The 23,940-nt window shown below is 38.3% G+C and overlaps 1 protein-coding gene across 3 annotated transcripts in view; it reads right to left on the bottom strand.

Moving 5' to 3' along the window:
* EXOC4 (exocyst complex component 4) overlaps positions 1-23,940 on the bottom strand; it is a 752,773-nt gene that overhangs the window by 400,087 nt on the left and 328,746 nt on the right. For all 3 annotated transcript variants that reach the window (XM_077770716.1, XM_077770717.1, XM_077770718.1), the window contains exon 10: positions 18,126-18,222. In XM_077770716.1, coding sequence (XP_077626842.1) covers positions 18,126-18,222 — 97 coding nt within the window. The remainder of the gene's footprint in view (positions 1-18,125; positions 18,223-23,940) is intronic.

Consider the following 23,940-nt stretch of genomic DNA (forward strand, 5'->3'; position numbering starts at 1 on the left):
AAAGGAAGAGGAAAGGGCCATCAGGTAGTGCGAAAACGCGGGCAAAGGAAGCGCGGGGGGACAGAGCATTAAGATTTGTGCAGCTTCAGATAGTTTAGGAGGGCAAATGAGACTGCAGCAAATATGTAGGAAAATGAAGGGAATTAGATTAAAAGATAGTTTTACAATCCTGTTTTTCTCACCCAGTTACTAACTGGAAAGAATCTGAGGGCCTCCCTGTGAGAGGTGCCACAAAATGGAGGTGACCTGGACCCCCCAATCACCTAGCAGTCCCTCCCATGAAGTACCTTGGACAGGCTCTCTTCGTGCCTGGGCTGCAATGCAACACGGTGCAGAAAGCACAGGATTTAGAGTTAGAAGTCACAGTTATGTCCCTGTCTTGAAGAAGGAACTGAATGTTGGAGCCTTCAAATTGTTTCTCAGGGTTGTTATGCTGACAGAATAAGACAATGCACTTGGAAGCTGCTGTTTTAATGTTAGCTATTGAATGCTTTATATAATTTATATAACTCAAGTAAATGCATAATCATAGTAATAAAGTTATTATTTATGTTCTAGTAGATCATGCCCTTGTATGCTGGCCTCTCCCTTTAGACCTTAATAATTATAAATATGGCTTCATTTCAATAAATTCAGAAAATACAGAAAAGTATAATAAGATAATCCTACATTCACTTCTAGGTATATATGTACTCATAAATAAAGCTATATATCCATATATTTTCATCAAAATGTTGTCCTGCTATACTTCTGTTTTGTAACCGGCTCTTTACTCAATATATTTAACATATCCTATGTTAATAAAAAACACATCTACTATACTATATGCAGTGGGGACAACACTATATGCATAGAACACAATTTATGCAGCCAATATCCTCTAGACGGATTGCCCAATATAGGAATATAGATCTTAGCTAAACATTCCCTGTGACCTGTCCATTTCAGTCTTTAATCCTTTCCTTTACTCTATACCCCAACCCACACACCCCTGTTATCCCTTTGCTTTGTTTTTTTGCCAGAACACTTGCATTTGATCTTGAGGATTTTCTGAAAGTCCTTGATTCTGCATTATTAGATTCAATATTATATTAAGCTTCACTTAATTGTACAATTGTTCAAGGACTTAACCTACAAACTCTCATCTCCACTACAAAAGCCATTGGCACACCTGGCTCACACCTTTTATCCAGGGATCTCACTCCTGCCCTTCACAAATACTCTCTCCTCAGATTCATCTCCAGCTTCCAAGCAAATATTTTAGGTTTGAATATAATCCATTTTTTTCTCTAATCTTCTACCTTCTTCCAAAACATCACTATTCATTGCAGATGTTACTGTTTTCTCCTGATAGGGACATTATATTTTCCTAGTCGAAGATTTTCACTAAGTATGGGTACATTAATTTCAATATAAAACTGTGTTCTTCCTTGAGTCATTTCAATATGATGTGTTAAGTGCTATAATGAAAATATGCCAAGAGCACAATAATTTTAAAATTTTAAAAAGAAGACAGGGGTCAATGCACATTTTGCAAGAACCAGCGAGAGTAAGCACAGGTGAAAGCTGTAAGAGGTGATTCATGACCTGAACCTTGAAGGATAAACTGAAGACCAGATAAGAAAAAGGTTGGTACGGGTAGGCAGATTTAGGGTAGAAACAGATAAATATGGGTAACAGAATTATAGCCTAGGAAAAGACTCAGGTATAAAAGATGAGCATAAGAGCAACGTGGCTAAGGTCAGAGAAGGTCCTACATTCACAAAAAAGGAATGCTGACTCCTACATTGGCACGCATTCGGAAATGACAAAGAGGGAAGTAGCATGATCATTCTGGCAGAGGTGCGGAAGATGGGTCAGAGAAGTTGAGGTTTTGAGTAATGGGAAACAATTAGGAAGCTGGAAAAGGAAAGCAGAAGCAACAGGGACGGAGAGAATGAATCTGAGACATAATTATGAAGCAGAACTGGTGAAAAGAGTGATTTTGCATGTGTAGGGGCAAGGGGAATAAAAGTTTTCTAGGTGGATTCCTGGGTTCTTGAGGTCTGGATTCCCCAGGGAGCTGGTGGCATCATCTCTCAGGAGAGGGAACACAGGAAGCAAAGCAGCAGATGTAGATTAGCACTCCAGGATGGAGGTATGTGCAGGGGAGGAAAGGCTAGGACAAAAGATTTAGGCAAGAAGACTATCCATTCAGTTTTAGAACTGAAATTGCTTCCTGGAGCTTTCGAGACAGTTCCAGATTGGAGCTAACGTTGTCAAAGTAATAGCTAAAGTTACTGAATGGGGGAGATAATGGGGGTGTAAGCAGAAACCAGTCCTATTAGATAAACTCCGTAGGGCACTTGCATTGAGGGAGTCGGAGAGAGAACAGAACCTTAACAAGCCTGAGAATGAATGGGCTCAGGTGGAAGGAATGGCCACAGACAGTGGTAACAGAGAAGGGAGGGAAAAGTCCAGACATAAAGGCATGATCAGCTGCCTAGAATGTAGGCAAACAAAACCAGCTAACACAATATGGAAAAATACCCCTGACATTTGACAATTCGATGGGGACTGGTCAGTAGAATGTAGAGTGACTGGAAGGAGGGGGAAGATCACAGAATGTACTCTGGCAGCTTAGTAGGAAGAAGAGGAATTTAAGTGGTAGGTGGGGGGTGGGGGCAGCTGTGCAAGTTTAAGGCAAGAGATTTTATAAAGGGCAGTGACTAAGCACATTTGTACGTCCCAGGGAAGGAGCCAGCAGATCAGAGAAGACGGAAGACCCAGGAGAGACTGACAAAGAGAAGATCCTGGAGGGGATGGAGGGGAATGGGATTAAGTCTAGAGGAGGAATAGGCTCTGAAAAAGCAAAGGGCACACAGTGAGAGGTGCCTGTCCAACAAGTGAGTTTCTGAGGATGCGAAAGGAAAACTGAGGAAATGTAGCACTTGTGGAAAAACGGGCTTTCTTGGTCATGGATATTCTTTCTTTTTGTCTCAAATACCACAGTACCTAAGCTCTTTGAAGGCAAGGACAATGTCTGGCACGTAGCAAGCACTCAAATATTTACTGAAAAAAATGAATGGGTGAAAAATAATTAACAGAAAAACGTGACTAAAATGAAGTATTTCTCCCCCAAATTCAGGATTGTTTTTAAGTTAATTTATCTATTGAGAGAGAGAGAGAGAGAGAGAGAGAGATACCTAAGCAGCCTAAGCAGTCTCTACACCATCAGTGTGGAGCTCGACATGGTACTCAAACCCACAAAGCATGAGATCATGACTTGAGCTGAAACCAAGAGTCGGACACTTAAATGACTGAGCCACCCATGCGCCCCCAACCAAGTTCAGTTTTTTATGGTACACTCAACTCCTACTGAATGCAGGAGTTGCATCTTGAAAAGTCAAGGTCAATGAAAAACACATTACCAAAAAAAAAAAAAAAAAAGGAAATGTAATGATTTAGGTGTATAAAGCAGAGGGACTTCCAACTTTCAGAGAAGGATGTTGATTCCTCTTCAGTAAAATTCACATTGCAATGTTCCTGGAAGCTTCAAAATAAGAAAAAAAAACTATAGACTCAGTTGCATTTCTGAGCATTGATGCACCTTTATCCAACCTGCTCAACATTTGTAATTTCATTTTAAAGAATGGATACAGTGGTCTCTTCTTAGACCACTTTGCTTTTCTTATTTCCACTCTAATACTTAATTTTTTCTACCTATCTCACATAGATTTTTGCAAAGAAAGCAAAAATCAATGAAATATGCAAACAAGACGGCAATGACTTTGCCAGTACAACCCTGAGCACAGTGGGCAGGGCTGGCACGGCGTTGCTGCCGACTGGAGAGGCTGCAGACATAGGAAANAACTTTGCTTTTCTTATTTCCACTCTAATACTTAATTTTTTTCTACCATATCTCACATAGATTTTTGCAAAGAAAGCAAAAATCAATGAAATATGCAAACAAGACGGCAATGACTTTGCCAGTACAACCCTGAGCACAGTGGGCAGGGCTGGCACGGCGTTGCTGCCGACTGGAGAGGCTGCAGACATAGGAAAACCCAGCAAAGTGGCTCTAACACACGTGACTACATAGAATACATTATGTTCTCTAACCAAGCAGCTGAAGTGAAAGCAGTAAATATAATTAACAATAGGTTCAAGATAGTATAGTTAAAAATACAAATGCTTTAATTTGCAAAAATTAAAATGCAAGATTCCAAAGACCTACTGAAAGAATATTTAATGCCCATCGAGTTTATCTTGTGGTTTTAAAACTGGCCCACCCTCCTATAATTCATTTGCTCATTTACTCAAAACATTTTTACTCCCTTCCTATTTTAGTCCAGAACCACGTGATTTACAGCCAATACCTACTCACTACAATCGTGTTAGTGCCTCCAGTCTAGCCCATGCCTGCTAACTGTTTCCTGTGATATTCCCATATCTTAGTTAATCCTTCATGTCACACTTCTCCCCTCCCTCCTGGCTGAAATTGCTGTTTCCAAATACTAGCCTACATTACTGTCATCTGCCTAAGAATGTTGATTTAAGTTGCCAATTACCTTTCTTTGAAAAGAATCATTCTTAATTTCAAGGTAATATCATTTTTACTTTTCTTGATGTTCTAATTCACTCTCTTTAACAAAATTGGCAACCTATTTGAGTTGCCAATTATTTTTTCATTGATTTGTAAATCTCAAAGTCTCAGAAATACAGAGTCAATTAATTTTAGCTTCCCTGGCTTTTACTTCCAAGGGTGTAGGACAGTCTATATTCATCATCTAGATACTCAGACTCTGGGCACCCTAGCTCACTGACTGGCTGGACCACAGAAGAGCCCCCCATGATATCTTACTTGCCTGAGGGATCCCTTGGCCCCACAAGATAGGAAATGAAAAAGATTTCTTGAAAAGTTGTTTTGAAGAAATTTCAGTTATAAGCAATATTTAGGACCATAAGATCCTAACAAGTTCTCATTTAGTCAAAAATAATGACATAAAAGAACCAGTTACTGCTGTTACAACCATAGTGTGGGTGACTAAAGAGGACATAGTGTGATTTCATTTGTATGAAGTTCAAGCACAGGCAAAACCAATCTACATATAATGACAGTGATGGTCACCTCTTATGGAAGGTTATTGACAGTCAATAAGAGAAGGTCTTCTGGGGCACTGAAAATGGGCTATATCAGTGTTCTATTTTAATCTGGCTCATGGATATGCTTGTGTAAACAAATATAAAACTTCATACAAATATATGAATACATACACAAATGCCTGTGTAAAGATTTGTACATGTTAATGTATGTATATCATACTTCAATAAAAATTAAATATACATTAGCCTTTAAAATATTTATAGATTCTGAATTCACAGAATCAAATGAAGATACTTCCATATTCTTTCGCTAAAGAGTGATATCCTAGAAACTTCCTGGTGTTACACTTTTTTCTCCTTGCTATGTATCAAATAAATATGTTCTCACCTACACATGATGTGGTAACTTACAGGAATCGGCTTTAGAGAGTAGTCATTGAATTTAAAAATAGTAACCACCAATAATTAACTATTCTTCCACAAGTGCCCAAAACTACTTGAGGACATCAAGAACTCCAGGATCTGTTCCAACTGTAAAACAAAAAGACAGATCTAGCATTTTCAAGTTCAAAACCACCACTCTTCCCCCAAAATGAAATTAAGGTCATTAAAAACTAAATCTTCTCTTATGACACTTCCACCTCTATTCTTTTTATCTGGCGGTTCTTGCTTCTTTTGCTTGAAATCAAAAACATGTCTCTGCTCACTTGTGAAAGAACAAAGTTTCAAGAAAATATTGTTGCTCGGTTTGAAGTTTCTTCTTGTTTATTTTTAACTACAAAAAGAAGATAAAAAGAGTTTCTTGCCTGTGAAATGGAAAATATTTCAATTGCAGTACTACAGATTAAACAACAACAACAAAAACACAGGAGGCAATATTAGTGATTAAATGTTTAAATTACAATTACTAAAAGTAAAAAGTTAAAAATGACCAGAAAGAGTCCTTGGTGTTAAGCAGAAGCCCTGGAAACAAAGTAACAAAATGAGAACAAAATGAACAAGTGTGTGTGTGTGTATATACACGCCCATGCATGCACATGTGAGAGAGAGAGAAGGAGAGTCTTCTAAGGGGCAAACAAAGGGAATAGCAAAATAATTTTCCAAATCACACAGAGAAACAATGTAGAACCAACACACGAAGGAATATAAGTTATATAGGAGACCATAATTTTCCTGTAGGCACTTCCACATTACTTTGATACCAAATTACATTATCAATTTAGGTTTCAAAATCAGATGTAAATGGGCCTGTGGTTGGATATAAACATGTTTCACTGAATGTTGAGTGGGCATGTTTTAGCTGTTGCAGTCCAGGACAAATACATGTTCAGAATACATGAAAAGCAGCATGCAAATTATGTAAACATTTTAGACAGAAAGAAAAAAAATCTCTGCTGTCTTTTCTATATAAGCTTCCAATAATATTAATTGATAATTATAACATTTAATTTGTAGAAAACACTATACCAAAAATATCAGCATATCCAGGTCAAAAATCAAGCACAGGCACAATTTTAGGTTCATTACTTATAATGTTATTTTATTATTTGTTATTAAAGGAATTTTTTTAATGTTTATTTGAGAGACAGAGACAGAGTATGAGCAGGGGAGGGGCAGACAGAAGGAGACACAGAATCTGAAGCAGGCTCCAGGCTCTAAGCTGTCAGCAGAGCCCGATGAGGGGCCTGAACTCACGAACCATGAGACCACGACCTGAGCCAAAGTTGTACACCCAACCAACTGAGCCACCCAGGTGCCCCTTTATTTATTTATTTATTTATTTATTATTTATTGGGTTTTAGCCCCACGTTAGCTGATCACAGATGAAAGCCAGCTTTCTTTTTGCCTTAAACATCACTAAGAGTCAACTTATACTCACACAAAAATTACTTGCACAGGAAAAAAAAAAAGTCAGCAAAATACAAAAAGGAGGAGAGAAATAAAAAGCAAAGAGGAGGAAGGACGGAGAGTCTCTAATCACTGCTCCGCATACAGCCGTCACGTGGATCTCCTTCCTATCCTGTGTCAGAAAGAACAAAGTCAGGGCTGAAATGATGCAGATGTCTACAATAACTCCTTGGCCTGGTCAGTGACAATCATCAGCATTAAACTGAAATACAAAAAAGTAACCCAGATAAGCAAGACTTGAAGAAATAGATCGAGGCGGAGCTCAGAAGCCGCCTGGTGTATGAGAAATCACAGTAGGTTCAACCACAGATCTACAGAATGTAGACCTGACAGTTGGGCACATAGTTAGCCACATCTCCAGGAAGGATCTTGCCTTCCAAGGAAAGCCTTCCCACTTTTGCCAAATTTGTTAGAAAATTCTCATTGTGTGGAGTAGAATCCCTTTAGCATCTAACCAACTAGCTGGTTCTAATCCAGATTTGTGAAACAACAAAAACCCAAGCTACTTTCTCTCATTTAAGTGACACACATTTATATGTTTGAAAATAGGTTTCAAGTGTTCTGGTTTTCTTCTGTTTTTCATGAACATTTCCACTCCCTTCTCATGAGGAAGAGCCTATATTCTCCTCCTAACTAGACGGGGCTGCCTGACTTCTCCTAAAGTCGTCACCCAAACGCGCATTGCTATTTGGCCTTGATCCGCTCTCCGTCGCAGTCAGGAACATAAAACTCCCAGTTAGTCGCAATCAGTGTTCAGCCATGTATCACACAATATGGTTGGGAAATAAAAAAGTAAAAGAAACCTACAGTTTAATCTCTGAAAGTTAATTTCAGGATTAAAAGCATTTAACATTTATCACATAAATTCAAAAGCAGTTACTCAGATGTGGGGTTTGAAATCTCAATATACCACGCAACAGTGCTTCACAGCCTTTCACAGGTCAGACAGTCTAAAGACATAGCAATATTTTTCATGATTCTGAGGACAAGGGGGGAAAAAAGGTGTGTTTCATAAAAATGCAATAGGGTAGCCACATTTCCTCCCATGCATGAATAATGTATGATCTACAATGTTATTTGCTAGACTGTCTAATCACTAGCATCTTTCAAAATGTCTATATAAGCTTCAGCTCATTAAGAACAAACACGTATCTGTATAAAAATATCACATACCTCCAAACACTCAGAATGATATTCCGCCAAATACCAATACACACATCAAATTGACATGGGCACCTTCTTTTGTGCATTTCTCAAAGATAAAAATATTGGGAAACGAAAGACTGAAAAATTATTTCAGCTTGTGACATTCATGTTTACTCCAAATGATCAAGCTCAAATCCCTCTATCAAAACAAACCACACAAACCATACACACACACACACACACACACACCTCACACACACACTACATATATAATCAAAAAATGATCTAGGGTCTCTGGCATTCTTTCTAAATAAAAGTGGGAAGAAAAAAACTAGCAGAAACAGAAGAGGCTAAATAAAAAAGCTTTTAAAGCACGGCTTCTTCTATTAGAAATGGTTTTATAATCTTGGAAGGACCTTGTATGATTCATAAAAGAATGATGAGGCAAAAGTACTTCGTACAACTATAAGCTTTTGATGTAGTAGTAAGAAGGAAAAAAAGGTGAAAGGACAAAGTATCTAAGTTTCTGATAAATCAGTACAAAAAACAAACTGTGAAGCTAAGTTACAAGAGTAGTATGTTAGGGTCAATGCTGTAAAAATAATGAAAGGAAACTTCTAAGTTCACCTTTATACTTCTGTATTTCCTCCTATAGCAGACACTTTCTTGTTGCAACAGAGGTAAACACACGCACACGCGCGCGCACACATACACGCACACACCATAATAAAACCCTACTATTCTACCACTTCTAGGTATGAAAGAAAGATTGATCTATTTCAGTATCATAAGAAAAATATAGTTTTCCTTTATATTTTTATTGTTACCTGAAGAAAAAAACATTCACTTCAAATCAACAGACATTTGTTAAGCACCCTTACAAGTGACATATTAATTCTTTCAACAAATATTTATTGTTACCCCCGTTTGTGTAAAAGGTACATCTGAACCACCTTCTTTTCTAAACGGTGGAAGTAATTTTAGAAAAGGAGGTAAGAGAAAAAGATCACAAATAGCAGAAATTGAGGCTGTTATAGGAACGCAGATTTGGAGTTGTGACGACCTAAAATGGTCTTATCAAATTCATTCACTAATCAGCAAGAGTTAGTGCCAAAAAGTTGAAAAGATCTTTTGTGCTAGGCTAGGTTTAAACTAATATATATATAAAATTCATAAGTAGTTTATGATTTTCTACTAAATTTAATTATTTTCTAAGTATTATCTCAATATTAATTATTTTCTATTAAATTATTTTCTATTATTTTCTATTATTATTTTCTATTTTAAAAAAGATTAGATTTGTTGGCAAAGTTTGTTACAAAAACCCCACAGGCCTTCTGCAACACAGCCCACCAAACCGTACGACTTCTTTAGGAAGAAACAACCTTTAGTTCGGCCACAACTGTTCTTTAAAAACTCTCAGGTATCTGGAATGTCACCCGGAAATAAATCCTAAATAACATGTTGATAAGCTGAGGGCATACTCACATTGGCACAATATCGTTGGATAATATCATCAGACTGGGCTACATATTAAAGATTTATTTTCCATTTCAGGAGACACATCTGTCAGCAGGGACGGAGATTTTCACCATACCAAAGAGAGTCGTGCCGATGACTTCACTCCTGAAAACAAGCCTTTCCAAGGGCCCAAATCCAGGAAGATGAGGTCTTAGAAAACAGTATTTGCGGATAGTCACTATGTCGGGCTTTCTCTAAACCTTCAGAACTTCCGGAAGTTGCAGATCTAGGCCCGAAAGCTTCTTAAAGATCTAACATAATACCTTTCTTGTTGTTTAGACAAAAGAGAGAAGTTTCTACATGGACTGTCTTGTGTACTCATCTTCCCCAACAGGTGTGCCAGCAACACACACTCCTCTTGACGTCATCTGTTCACTGTTCCTTGACCATCTCATCTCTTTCCTTTTCACGCACCATCTCCTTTGCCCAGGTCGTTCTGTCCCAGATATTCACATAGCTTCCTCCATCTCTTCATTTTCCACAGTCCAACCGAATGTCATCTTCTCAGAAAGGCCTTGCTACTCCACCCTAACTGAAACCGTGCCCTCACCTCCAGTGGTCACAATTCAAATTCCTAACTTTGGTCTATTGTTCTTCCTAAAACTAACACTACCTGATACTGTTTCCCATGTGTGTTCCTTTACTGTTTTATTGACTGACTTTTCCACTAGACTAAATTCCACAAGGGTAGAGACTTGTTAGTTGCTAGATGGAGAGGAGTTGGCACCAAGTAAGCGCCCAATAAATTTTATTAAATGGATGAGGGAATGGATTTTTATTATGCTTAATTATCACAGTGAATTTTATATGCCTTTGATCTACCAGCATTGTCAACGCGGTAAGTACTATAATTAATAAAACAAAAAATATAAAATGCAAGTGTTAATCACAGTTGCCATTTACTTTGGAATATTATGCTTAGAAACCTGACCTACTATAATAATGGCTTAATCAATTTCAGTGCCTTTCACTGTCCGAGGTTTGGTTTCAATGGCTTCCTGACCTGCCGACTTCAAGCCCTGCATTAACAATCACGGGCCTCTGGAAGCAATTTCACAGCCCTAACGGCCCCTCACCCGATTCCCTACACTGCTGCTAACTGGCAGTTGCTACATCTGACAAGATTAACTTTTTGAAGTTACTCTTCTCTGTAATCAGAGACAAATATGAGTAGATATTATGATTACGATTACTTGTTCCTACGGCTTCGTGCCCTCAGATTGGCACGGAGCCAATCACAGAGCTTCTGACCATCACCTATGCTCGAGTGGCCAAGAAGTGTCATCTCCCTAACTAATCTAAATGCCAACCTATTCCTTACTGACCAATGAATATTTCATCTTTTGTTCTACCCAGAGAGCCTTTAATTGCTGTCTGATTGTAATGAAGTGTGGCTGATAATAAATAGTGAAAAATGCCCACGGCCCGGATATTCAATATTTGAGCCGTGTTCAACAGAGAAGGCATCGGTGACATTTCTGCAACTTAAATGCCATCATCACCCACTCCGTCTCCAGTCTCTTACCTCTGCCAAGTCACCCCGACTGCAAACATCTGTTCTTCAATTGTCTCATAAGAAACATACCTCATATATGCAAAGTGGTCATTACCCCAAAGAGCCAAATGTCTTTTAAAAGCTAGTGGAAGCAAATAAGCAAAAGAAACACACTGTCATTTGGACTTTTAAATTTTAAAATGTCAGGCCTTTGGAGTCCTTAAATATTATAAAAGCATTTCCCAGGCACCAATCACCAACTTTTGAAAGGTAGAAAGCAAAATCCAGACCAATCAACGTCTTTATTTTATAGATATGGAAAACCAAGACACACAGGGATTTGGCCAACATAAAAAAATTAAAATGTGGTCACTCCTACCCACCCCCAGCCCACAGTCCATGATCCAGCCTCTCCATCATGCAATACACAAAACTCCTTTCCATCTAAACAATGGCTCCAGTGCTGAAAGAATGATTTAATACATCATTTAATAATTTCCTGAGTTTGTTCTAATTGCAAGATTTAGTGTACATTCTGCACAACAGATAATTAAGGTTAAGTGAGGCCATAAGATTGGGACCTTCAACCAACAGGGCTGCAGTCCTCAGAAGAAGAGGAAGAGGCCCTATCAGGGTACAGTGAGAAAGCTTCCTTGGATTTGGGTGTCCTTATTCCTGCCTCGTCTGAGCTCTAAAGACCGAGAACTTTTCTTTCTCAAGCAGTGATGGGCTACCTTAAATTCCACTACTTCTCTTTGATAATTCCACCTTTGAAAGCAAAAGCCTCCAGCAGTGAGAAGGTTGAATGCAATGGGCTCAAATTCAGAATTTCATTTTTTTAAGTTTACTTATTTGAGAGAAAGAGCGAGTGAAGAGTGGGGGAGGGGCAGAGAGAGGGAGAAAGAGAATTTCAAGCAGGCTCCACTTTGTGTAACTCATGAACCACGAGATCATGACCTGACCAAAGTCAGACGCTTAACAGACTAAGCCACCCATGCATCCTAGTAACTTTCTTTGCATCAGCAACACTTCCCACCAATTTGCCTTACTGGCCCAGGATGTATGCAATCACAAATAAATGCAATAAATAAATAAATGAGAGCTTAATTAAGCTCAAGGGTGTTCTCTTTCTCTCCCTCCCTCCCTCCCTCCCTTCCTTCCTTCCTTTCTTTTTTTTAATGTTTATTTACTTTTGAGAGAGACAGGAACAGAGAGAGCAAGCCAGGGAGGAACTGAATCTGAAGCAGGCTCCAGGCTCTGAGCTGTCAATACAAAGCCTGACAAAGGGCTTGAACTTACAAACTACGAGATCATGACCTGAGCTGAAGTCAGATACTTAACCAACTGAGCCAACCAGGTGCCTCTGGGGGGGGTGTTTTCTTTCTTTTTTTAAATGTTTTATTTATTTCTAGGAGAGAGAGAGAGAGAGACAGTGTGAGCAGGGGAGGGTCAGAGAGAGAGGGAGACACAGAATCTGAAACAGGCTCCAGGCTCTGAGCTGGCAGTCAGCACAGAGCCCGACGCGGGGCTCGAACCCACGAACCGCGAGATCATGACCTAAGCGAAAGTCGGACGCTTAACCGACTAAGCCACCCAGGCGCCCCTGGGGGGGTGTTTTCTAAATAATTTAGTTAGATGCTGCAAGCATTTAGATTTTGAAAGGAATAATTTTTGTTGTCATTCATTTTTTGCTATATGAAGGAAGTATACTAACAATCGAAGGAACAATATGTCCTCTGCTTGGGGACTTTTAGAGAATAAAGAATAGTCATAAATGAAAAAACAAAGGGAGAAATAAATTCTCCCTCCCTCCCTGAAAATCTCACAAATAGCAGCCACAAGGTTATTTCAAATTTCTAGAAATGCTTACATTATACATTAATTATAGCTAAAAAGTCTTGCTCTATCAAACTGCGATTGAGACCTCAATAAAATGCACTTTGTTGATAAAGTTTTTTACATTTAGATCACCACCCATAATTACCATGATGTAACTATTCAAAAATAACTTTTGTAAAAAAAAAAAAATCCAAACGCATGTCAGATCTAGACAAAAGGAAATATGTCATTCAGATTTCAACATTAATGTATTTTCTTTGGGTTTCCTCAATTCAAAGCCTAGAAAAGAAAATCCAATTACTAGAGTGAGTCCATCCATTCCTCCTATTTCCCGAGAAAGCTTAAAATAAAAAAAAAAAAAAAAANTTTCAGGGTCTCTAGTTCAGTGAAAGTATGTCAGAATCTACCTAAGTATTAGAACCTCTTCTTTTCAGTATGTTTTGTTCAGTTAGACCCAGAGGTAGCAAAATCGATTAGATGAATTCTTGCCATCAAAAGTGTACATTAAGGGTTTAAGGGTTTAGTTAGTTGTACACAGTGTCTTCCCAGGCTAAGAGTAAAGCAAGCAAGATAATACTATATACCTCATCTTTCTAAACTTCATTCTCTGAGGCATTTTCTGATTTCTTAACCAGAAAGGGAAAATAGTAAGGAACAACATTAAATACCCAAGTCAAGGGGCCAGCAAGGTTAACACATAGTGAACCAACTGGAAGTCAGTATATGTGCCTCTGATGCCCTATGAGGTTTCCTAGTGAAGAAATGGCAGTACTTAGGAGAAAGGTACAAAAATATACTCGCAAAGCTGACAGATCTGGGACCTTGTACAATGATGTTATGGGATGATAGTAGAAGTGACTGCTAGGAATAAATAAAACGGCCTGACGGGAATGGGCTGTGCGGTGTTCTGGAACAGAGTGGTTCAGAGTTCTCAATGCAGAAAACGTCTATGCTGCAGACAGTGCACTGGCAACTAAATGAAAATGATGAAAAGAACATTTTAAATAAACGATGGGTAGACAAGCCACACACAACAGTTCAGGAAGACAGAAGACGAGTATTGCTAGACACGGGAAAGTAGCAAAGGAAAATGAAGGCCCTACACACCTGAAATGATTTCTCGCTTCCAACAAACACTATTTCCATTCTCAGAGAGAGACAGTGTAAGAAAACGATGGCAGTGCTTATATGGGAGATAAAGGTCAATTTGTGATAAGCTCCTTCTGAACTTACTTTGTGAACAGGATGGTAGTTATAAGTAAAGATTATTATGATCCATTAAGAGAAGAGTTTGGGAAATCAGGATGGTAAAATAATGAGTCATTGCAAGGGAGCAGAAGCACGCAAGGATATGAGGCAGCAAAGTACAGGGCGGAAGGGGATGTGACTGCTAACTACTGTCCGACTGGCTTCTGGAAAGGCTGTGCCCATTTGTACACCGGGTGTAAGAGGTCATCTCTGTCCTCGCCAATAATTGGCATTTTAGGGCATCTCAGTTTTTGCTGCCAAGGCAGCTACTGAGTGAGTATCTTTTAGGCAAGGATTTGATATTATTTTTTTGTGTCCCCAGGACCTGGCATAGAATCAGAGTCCAATAAATAATCAGTGAGTAAGACCAAACAGAAGGAACCTGGATCTGAAACTAATTTGTTGAGGCTTTCACTTTACATTTCAAATCCTGTGTTTTTCTATCTTTCCATTCTTCTAGGCTTCTTCTCTCACTAGGTTATATTGTCTTATAAATAAGAATGTACAAAATCACATTCACTTTGAGCTAGCATGGAAATACAACAAGGCACATTCTAGAGGATGGAAAATATATGTATACGTATTTTATTGAAATAATCCCATAGAAGTAAATTTTATTGAAATAATCCCATAGAAGTAAGAGTGACTATCTCTCTCTCTCTCTTTTTAATGCTTTATTTATTTCTGAGAGAGAGAAAGGCAGTGTGAGCAGGGGAGGGTCACAGAGAGAGGGAAACACAGAATCCGAAACAGGTTCCAGGCTCTGAGCTAGCTGTCAGCACAGAGCCCGAAGGAGGGCTCAAACCCACAAACTGTGAGATCATGACCTGAGCCAAAGTCGGACGCCCAACAGACTGAGCCACCCAGGTGCCCCAAGACTGACTATTTCTAAAGAAGAATCTTCACCTAACTTACAGAAGGGAAAACATGTATGGTAAGTGTTCAATACACATTCAAATGATGACAGGAGAACTGATGAGAAAATTTAAACGCTAAGAGTAAAAATGAAATGCACTGGTATGATAATGCACGCACTCTTCTCATCACCAAAACAAAAACTTCCAAACTTAAGAAGAAATAATAAATCCAATAACCAGCAAATCCATAAGTGTAAAAACTAAACAAACAAAAAAATACCAAAAAACCCTGTAAGATCTTAATTATTTGAAGTTCTGTAAGCCTATTATGAGGTTTTAGCAATGGGTTTGAGAAGCAAGGTTTCAATTTGAGCCAAAGGCTAATTCAAAGTCTATAATGATCACCTGCTTAGAACGGAGTTCACTCACCTTGAAGACCACATGAGATTCCTGTGACGTCCATTAAGAGTTACACAGAGAATGCATGTAAACTATGGCATGCAACAAAAGTTTCTCCAATTGTAATAAAAAATAAAATTCTGAATGAAAGTAGTGACCAGTCAAGTGAGTAAAGCTGGAAGGAGCACTATCAAGCCTTAAAACGCTCTCTTGTAAAGCAGGATAAATGCTAAAAAATAACTGTCAAGAACTATAATACTCATTAAACACTATGAGTATTTTTGCAAAAATGCATTTTATTAAGTGTGAAATAAGGACAAGTTTTTTCCCATTCTCCTAACTTCACCTTAACAAAGGAAACAAACAAACAACCTTACAGGGAAAAAACATCTCTTGAAAAGTGGTTATTGACAACACAGCTAAACCACTTCCAAAGATCTTCTCTGGTTTGTAACAAATGTAAGCATAAGGATTTCATTTATTCATACAATGGCATAACTTAACAGTAAATTATGGCCCTAAATCTAGGTTAGAAGATGCCTATAATGATTAAGGTATTTTCCCATTTTCCTAACAATTAGCAGCTCTAACTAAGTAGAAATCAATTCAATTGAAGAAGAAAGTGAGTATTAAACTAATTACCAAAGTCAGGTGAAATAAATATGAGCACTGTTAACCCAGAAATTCTGTATGTTGTAATTTGTATGTTTATATATAGAAAATCAACTAAATTTATAGAGGAATAGTCTTAATTCTCTTAATTCCACGATTCTTAAATTACATGATTTACTTGCTGAGAATGTTTGCTGAAACAGACTTTTCAAAAGATCAATCATGCTTCTTTAAAAATCTTTTCTTTGGGGTGCCTAGGTGGCTCAGTTAGTTAAGGGTAGGGCTCTTGATCTCATCTCTGCTTTTATCTCAGGATTGTGAGTTCAAACCCCAAATGGGGCTCCACACCGAAGCCTACTTAAAAAAAAAAAAAAAATCTCTTCTTTGTTATAGCATGAAAGGATGTTTTTACTGTTGTTTAATTCACATATTTGTGTTTCTGCACTTAAAACTAATTGAGTAAAGTATTCCAGCATATTTTTTAAAACTCATTGCTTGAATAAGAGATCTGAATTGAATGAGTTCCAATGATTGCTATTTAGTAAGTTTTGGTTAATGAAAAGGTAGGATAATTCCAGTAATAAACTGCTTAAGTTTTAGAAAAGTACATTCAATATTATAGCTGGACAATTCAGTAGCATCCGCTTACCTGTTATTTCAAATGCCTCAAATATTATAGAAGTTACATAAGAAAGGTAATGTGATGATCTGAGGCACCTAACCTCTAAGGAACCTAAGAGTTTCTAGTCCATTATAGGGACAAAGCAAAAACAAATACTGACTCATTAGAGAGAAAACATACAATTAATATTACATTGGATATCTGTGTCCAAAGAGTACCCTTTTAAAAAAAAATTATTTATTTTGAGAGACAGAGAGAAAGAGAGAGAACCTGTATGAGGGGTTGGGAGGGTCAGAGAGAGAAGGAGAGAGAGAATCCCAAGCAGGCTCTGTGCTGTCAGTGCAGAGCCCTACATGGGGCTCAATCCTACAAACTGTGAGATCATGACCTGAGCTGAAATCAACAAAACATTTAACCTACTGAGCCACTTAGGTGTACCCTTTTTTATTATAGTCTACAATGCTTAACATTTAATTCACCATCTTAATCTTTTTTAGGTATACAGTATAGTAGTGTTAACTATATGCACAGTGTTACCTAATAGCTCTCTAGAAAATTTTCATCTTGCAAAACCAAAATTTTAGATCCACTGAATAACAACCTCCTTTTCCTTTCTCCCAAAAAAGCTTCTTTTTAAAGGTATTTAGGGCTTTGAAGTTTTTAAAATGAAAGGATCACAGATTTTTATTTTCTTATAACCACAATAAACTGAGCAACAGATTTTCTTCCTGTTATCATCAAGTTGTCCTTTAATATATAAAATCATATACACAACTGCTATAATACCTTTCAGTTTTGGTAAGTCCTATTTGTTCAAAGATTTGCTAATCCTCAAGGGATATCTGAATCATTAATGTAAATTAGTGAGATAGATCATGGGTCTGCCATGTTTTCCTGTAAAGGGCCAAAGCGTAAATACTGTAGGCTTTATAGGCCATATGGTTTCTCTTGCAAATATTCAACTCTGCAACACTGTAGCACAAAGCAGCTATGGACAATACATGAATAGATGAGCAGGACTGTGTCAATAAAATTTTATTGAAAAAAAAAAGAATAACAGGAGGCTGATTAGATTTCTCCTGTGGACCATAAGTTGCCACTCCCTGAAATAAATACAGAAGGAAAGGAAAGAACAATGACAGAGAGAGGGAGAGGGGCAGGAACAGGAAATAAAATTTTTAAAAAGTATTTATGCAGTATTATTACTGAGAATAAATAGGAGTTGACATTATTTGTTTTATTGGCAAAGTCTGATAGTAAAGCCCTAGAAAATGCAACACTTTTTTTTTTCTTGAGGACTTGTTTCAACGCTAACTGACCTACTGGCATTCAGTGCATTGGCATAAATAATGAAAATATTGATTTTTCAGTAAGTACATAGGATTTGACTTACCTTAATAATGGATGAAATATGACAGTAATATTTCTGGCTCCAGGTTTGCAGACAAATTTGGTTCCTCCACCTTCAATTAAGTTGTCATCGGGACCCCCTTTCAGGAAAAAGAAGAGAGACTAAGCTTATTAGAACATTTACAAAAAATAAACCCAGGCTATCTAGATGAATGTTATACTATCATAAGAAGGACTATCTTTGAAAACAGTTGCCTTCAGGTCTACAAAATTATTTTGAATGACTGGATCCAGTCTTCTTCACTATGTAAACTGCAGAGGACATTTTCACTCTAGAGGGAGAATGTAGAACTATAATAAACATAAATTGTGCATTTAAAAAAAGAGTGTAAGGCATAACCCAGTTCAAGTTTAAAGTTCAGATCTGCTCTCACTGGTGTCCATCTTAGACAGTACAGCACATAAAACTTTCCCAAAGAGGAAGTACCATTCAACGTTGTCCAGGGCAGTAAGGGTTGAGCAGAGACCCATACGACCACTGACCAAATTTCACCAAAGCTTAGACCCCACTCATTGTAAGACACATTACTAAGTAACACTAAAGTTTAAAAAATCCTGCTAATGGGGGCGCCTGGGTGGCTCAGTTAGTTATGCATCTGACTTCAGCTCAGGTCATGATCTCAGGGTTCGTGGATTCGAGCCCCGCGTCGGGTTCTATGCTGAACAGCTCAGAGCCTGGAGCCTATTTCGGATTCTGTGTCTGTGTCTCCCTCTCTCTCTCTCTCTGCCCCTTCTCCACCTGCACTCTGTCTCTGTCTCTCAAAAATGAATAAATGTTAACAAATAAAAATTTAAAAAAAAATCCTGCTCATGAAACTATATCATATGTCCTTATTTTTCTCATTGAAAAGCTTCTTACAGTTTAAATATATACAAGTAGGTTATATAATTTATAAATATTTATTTAGGGTTTTTTAAGGCTTTAAGCCTTTAAGATGAATAGATGTTTACCATAAATCTCTCATACACATTTAATATGGAATTAGAAGAAAAATGAATTAAGGTGTTCTTAAAATTATCAATCCAGCTGTTCTTAATGACTCAGAGTTGTCAACATCCTTGTTTTCTAAATGGTGCTAGTGAGTGGGTTTCTTACAGGAGTGCATCCGGTATTTTATTCCAGCTGCTGATACCGATTCTGCAAGGGTTAATGTTGGTATGCACTTGATGCTCTCAGAAGGTTTAAAGGGAAGGTGTTCCAATACCAAGACTCATACTCTTTTCTCAAAAGGTCCCTAAGAGGTTCATTAATTGAATCAATCACTGGAGGGTCATGGTATGAGGAATATCCACTCAGCTCACAGACACTGAGGTAAAAACAACTCATTCTGTCTTCTGGTCCACAGCCATTAATCAGATGCCATAGACTTAGTGCAACATCCTGACTTCAGAGAGTTACAATGTGCAAAACTGTGCATCTTAGGATACTGGGAGAAACGCGCCTCCTCCCTCCCCTACTACTCACATTACCTTCCACTAGAATGAAAATTCATGTAATCCCAGGACTCCCTCTGGCTTTTACCCACTCCAGGGGAAGTGAGGTAACTCTCTTGGTAAAACGGAGAAGGAAAAGTGAGCTTGCATGGCTCAGTAAATCCTTGTTCCACTTTAGAAACCAGAATGCCTGGGGGCGCCTGGGTGGCTTAGTCAGTTAAGCGTCCGACTTTGGCTTAGGTCATGATCTCGCAGTTCGTGGGTTCGAGCCCCGCGTCGGGCTCTGTGCTGACTGCCAGCTCAGAGCCTGGAGCCTGTTTCAGTCTGTGACTTCCTCTCTCTCTGACCCTCCCCTGCTCACACTGTCTCTCTCTCTCTCTCTCTCTCCTAGAAATAAATAAAAACATTAAAAAAATACTTAAAAAAAAAGAAAGAAAGAAACCAGAATGCCTGTAGCTGCTCTTGTCTTGTAAAGTTTCACAATAAAGGTCCTGCCTTGTCAGAAAGGGATGGAGCGGCCCAGGCCCTTCTGTAAGTGGGTGAGTAAATTTGTCTAATTTTGATTTTCAGTTAGCAAACTCATTTGGCTCTCAAAGAAGCCTACATCTTTCAATCTAGCTTATACCAATAAAAGTTGGTATTTCAGCTTCCATCTACCCTACTTATATTGTTTCTTAAATAGTTTCAGAATTCTAACAGTAAAGATAGATGCTATTTCATGGGTTTCCTCAAAATCCTAACAATCTGCACTCAAAATATTTCATTTCATTTTTCTAAATTAAACATTTCCTTTCTAATTATAGTTCTTTGCATGATACCAAACACAGCTAAATCTCATGTGATTTATTATCTATCTTAATGGTCTCTGAGGTGTCTTGGCGATTGACTGATAAAAACATGTGAAGCCTCAGAAATCCATACCCTGGATCATCAACACTTCCCAGAGGCATCAGAGTCTAGACAAATCCCATCTGGATCAGTTGCTTCCACCAACTAATCAGAGCATGGTTTTTCTTAAGAGAAACAGAAAATATAATGGTACATACAGCTTTTGACTGAAAATCATAAGCTATTTTTCTCATTTGAAAAAAAAAATCCATGTTGTATTACTATATTTGCACCAGAGGTATTCATGTTCTGCTAAGTTAGTGGTTTTGCATAAGGAGAGGATCAAGACGACCACCAACCCGGCTCCTTTAACAAAACACTCCTTTAAAGGACACATGGTATGGTTACGAACACACAGAATAAATATATCTTCTTTATCGGTACTTCTCTAAGATCATAAAATGAAGCCAGTATTGAATCAGTAAAGAAATGTGTGTATATGTGTAGAAAATAAACAGGTTATATTCTGCACTCCAGGAGCAGCATGAATAACTTCTACATGAAATAAATCTACACGTGAGTAGAATGCCTTCATTTACTGACTATGAACATTTTTAAGGACAAATGTGAGTTAGACTACATGATTTCCAATAATTTCTAAAAAGTCTCAGGTTTTATGATTTTAGATACTCAATAATTATATATAGACTTGATTAACTAGCTCCAGTCAAACTCGCGTGTCCATGCACACCAAATGCACTCAATACGTGCACACCCCCATGCCCTGGGCCACAGGGGGCTTCCATTTGGAAGGCCCTGCCCCCTCCTTTAGGTTCCTTTAGGCACCACATCCAGCTTTAAACTTGTCGAATGGGTGGAGCCACCTGGGGGGCTCAGTTGGTTAAGCTTCTGACTCTCAGTTTCAGCTCACGTCATGATCTCCCAGTTTCATAAGTTCAAGCCCCACATCGGGCTCTGTGCTGACAGTGAGGAGCCTGCTTAGGATTCTCTCTCTCCCTCTGTATCTGCCCCTCCCCCACTCATATAGTCTTTGTCTCTCACAAAAATAAATAAACTTTAAAAATTAAAAAAATAACGGTTTAAACTGCTGGCTGGCCCTCTCCCAGTGTCCACAATTTCCCTTACAGTGACATCATATATAATAACCTATATAACCTTAACTGGGGTCACTTCTAGTGCCATTTCTTTTCTAATCCTTATGTAACATTTTCCTACCTGGAATGGAACTTCCTGGAAAGTGGTTATAAAAGCATACATTTGCCGAATGAAGGAAGAAATGAAGACCTAATTTAATAGATGTTTTGGAATTAGATGAGAAAGTATATGTGCGGGTCCTTTGTAAACTGTCAAAAAGCTAACAAACACAAGCAATTCTCCCTGTATCCCCAGAGCCTTATGGGTAATAGGTGTGCTTAATCAACATTTGTGGATGACAATCATATGAGAAACATAGATAGCAAAAGATTTAATACCAAAAATAAGGCCCAAGGGCCACTGGAAATGTCAGTGAAAGGGAGATTAGGCTGTGAAAATAAAGGATGATGTCTAGCATCCGGCTGGAAACTAAGTAATAGTTGCATTTATTCCCTGTTAGCTCCAGAAAGATGATTGCTGCTTTCCAGAGTGGGGTGAAATTAAATAAAAAGTAAGGCTTGGGCAGAAATACCTCAAACCCCAACCAAAATTCCACATACAGGAATCTGATACATGCTTCTAGTCCTGTCGCAAACACCATCTGCTCTCCATTTGATGTGATTTCCTCCTTGCTACAAGTTCAAATCCAGCTTACTGAATTACCAATAAATAGCACCAACCTAATGACGATATACTTTCCAAACCATCGTCCCAAACTATGCAGGTTGGAACCAAAAGTAAACGCCGTGGCCAAACACCGTATGGGCTGAGTCTCTAATTCTCCGAGACTGAGTCTAGCATTGCCATATTCCAGGTGAGGAACAAAACTCGCCTCTCCTCACAGTCCTTCTTCCTGTAATCAAGTAATCTGGGAGCTGCTGTCACAAATGTTCTTAAAGACTGTGTTCAATCCTGAGAGGAGCACCAAAGGGCCAGAGCATCACCTTCCCCTTCATTCATTATGCTTACAGTCTAATCTCAGCTGTCAGAGGCCGGGTGATAGGCACCAGAGAAAATGCAGGATGATGATGGATGGTTAGAGAGAAAGAGAAACTGACAATAGTATCGAGTAGAATATACACTGTGCAGAAAGGAGAGAAAATGCCCCAGTCATATTTCAGTTTCTAACAATGAGGACACTGGTTTGACAGGCTCTTGCAGACAAGTGGCAAGAGGCCCCAAGGCCACCCAAAGACTTCTGGGATGACAGCATCTTAGTGCTCACAATCTGGGCCTTTTAGAATTCATTGACACGGAAGTGATTAGCTCCTCAACTTATTTATTCCTTGATTCTCCCCAACTGGAACTTGATGTCATTTATAATGAATATAGTCATGTTAACAAAACAGAAATAGAAAACCACAGCCACAGAAAGAAATGGAAACAAATGTTCTCGCTGAGAGGACTACATGGTACAGTGAGAAAAATCAGTAAGATCGGTGTCAAACCCCAGATGTGCTACTTAATATTATAAGTGTGACAGAGTGATTTAAATTTTCTGAGCCTCAACTTTCCCATTTATAAAATACGTACTGATATAAACTCTTTCAGAGACTTGTGAGAACGTATCAAGGGGATTCAGTACAGAGTTTGACACCTAGTGTGTCTCAAATAAATGGTCTACTTTTCTCTTTGGTTAGAATTACCAAGGAGTTAAGGATCTAAGCGATCTCACACACACACACACACACACACACACTCACACAGACACACACACTCATAAACTAAAAAATAAAAGGTCCAATTTTAAAAATGTTATTTTTGCTACTTTAGCCAGCATTGTATGAGTCAATAGCATTAGCAAGACCAATTAGAACCTGTCTATCTTATTTGGGGGTCATGATTATTGCAGTGCAAAGTTAGAAAATCACTGAGGATACTTAGAACAGGACAGAATAAAGTTTGTCTTTCTCTACTCTTAATTTTTCAATTAAAAATAATATTGGGGCACCACGTGGCTCAGTCGGTTAAGTGTGCAACTTTGGCCCAAGTCATGATCTCACTCATGGTTCGTGAGCTTGAGCCCCACATTGGGTTCTGCCCTGACAGTGTGCAGCCTGCCTAAAATTCTCTCTCTCCCTCTCTGTGCGCCTCTCCAACTCATGTGCATGCTCTCTCTTGCTCTCTCAAAGTAATTTTAAAAAAATAAAATAAAATGTATAAATATAGTATTAAATGTATAGATACTATGCTTATGAATTGTTTGTGCCAAGTGCTTAGATGAAAACAGTACAGAGTCGGATGGTCAACTGCGCTGAGCCACAGAAAGCAGCATGCCTTCCTGACATGTTCGATATAGCCTGGATTTCAACTTGGCCTTTTCCACATTGAAGAGAACTGCAGTGAAGATGAGTTTCTTTTTACAGCAAACACTTCGTTTC

This window comes from Crocuta crocuta, unplaced genomic scaffold, assembly GCF_008692635.1.
Source record: "Crocuta crocuta isolate KB4526 unplaced genomic scaffold, BGI_CrCroc_1.0 scaffold266, whole genome shotgun sequence".
NCBI classification, from domain to species: Eukaryota; Metazoa; Chordata; class Mammalia; order Carnivora; family Hyaenidae; genus Crocuta; species Crocuta crocuta.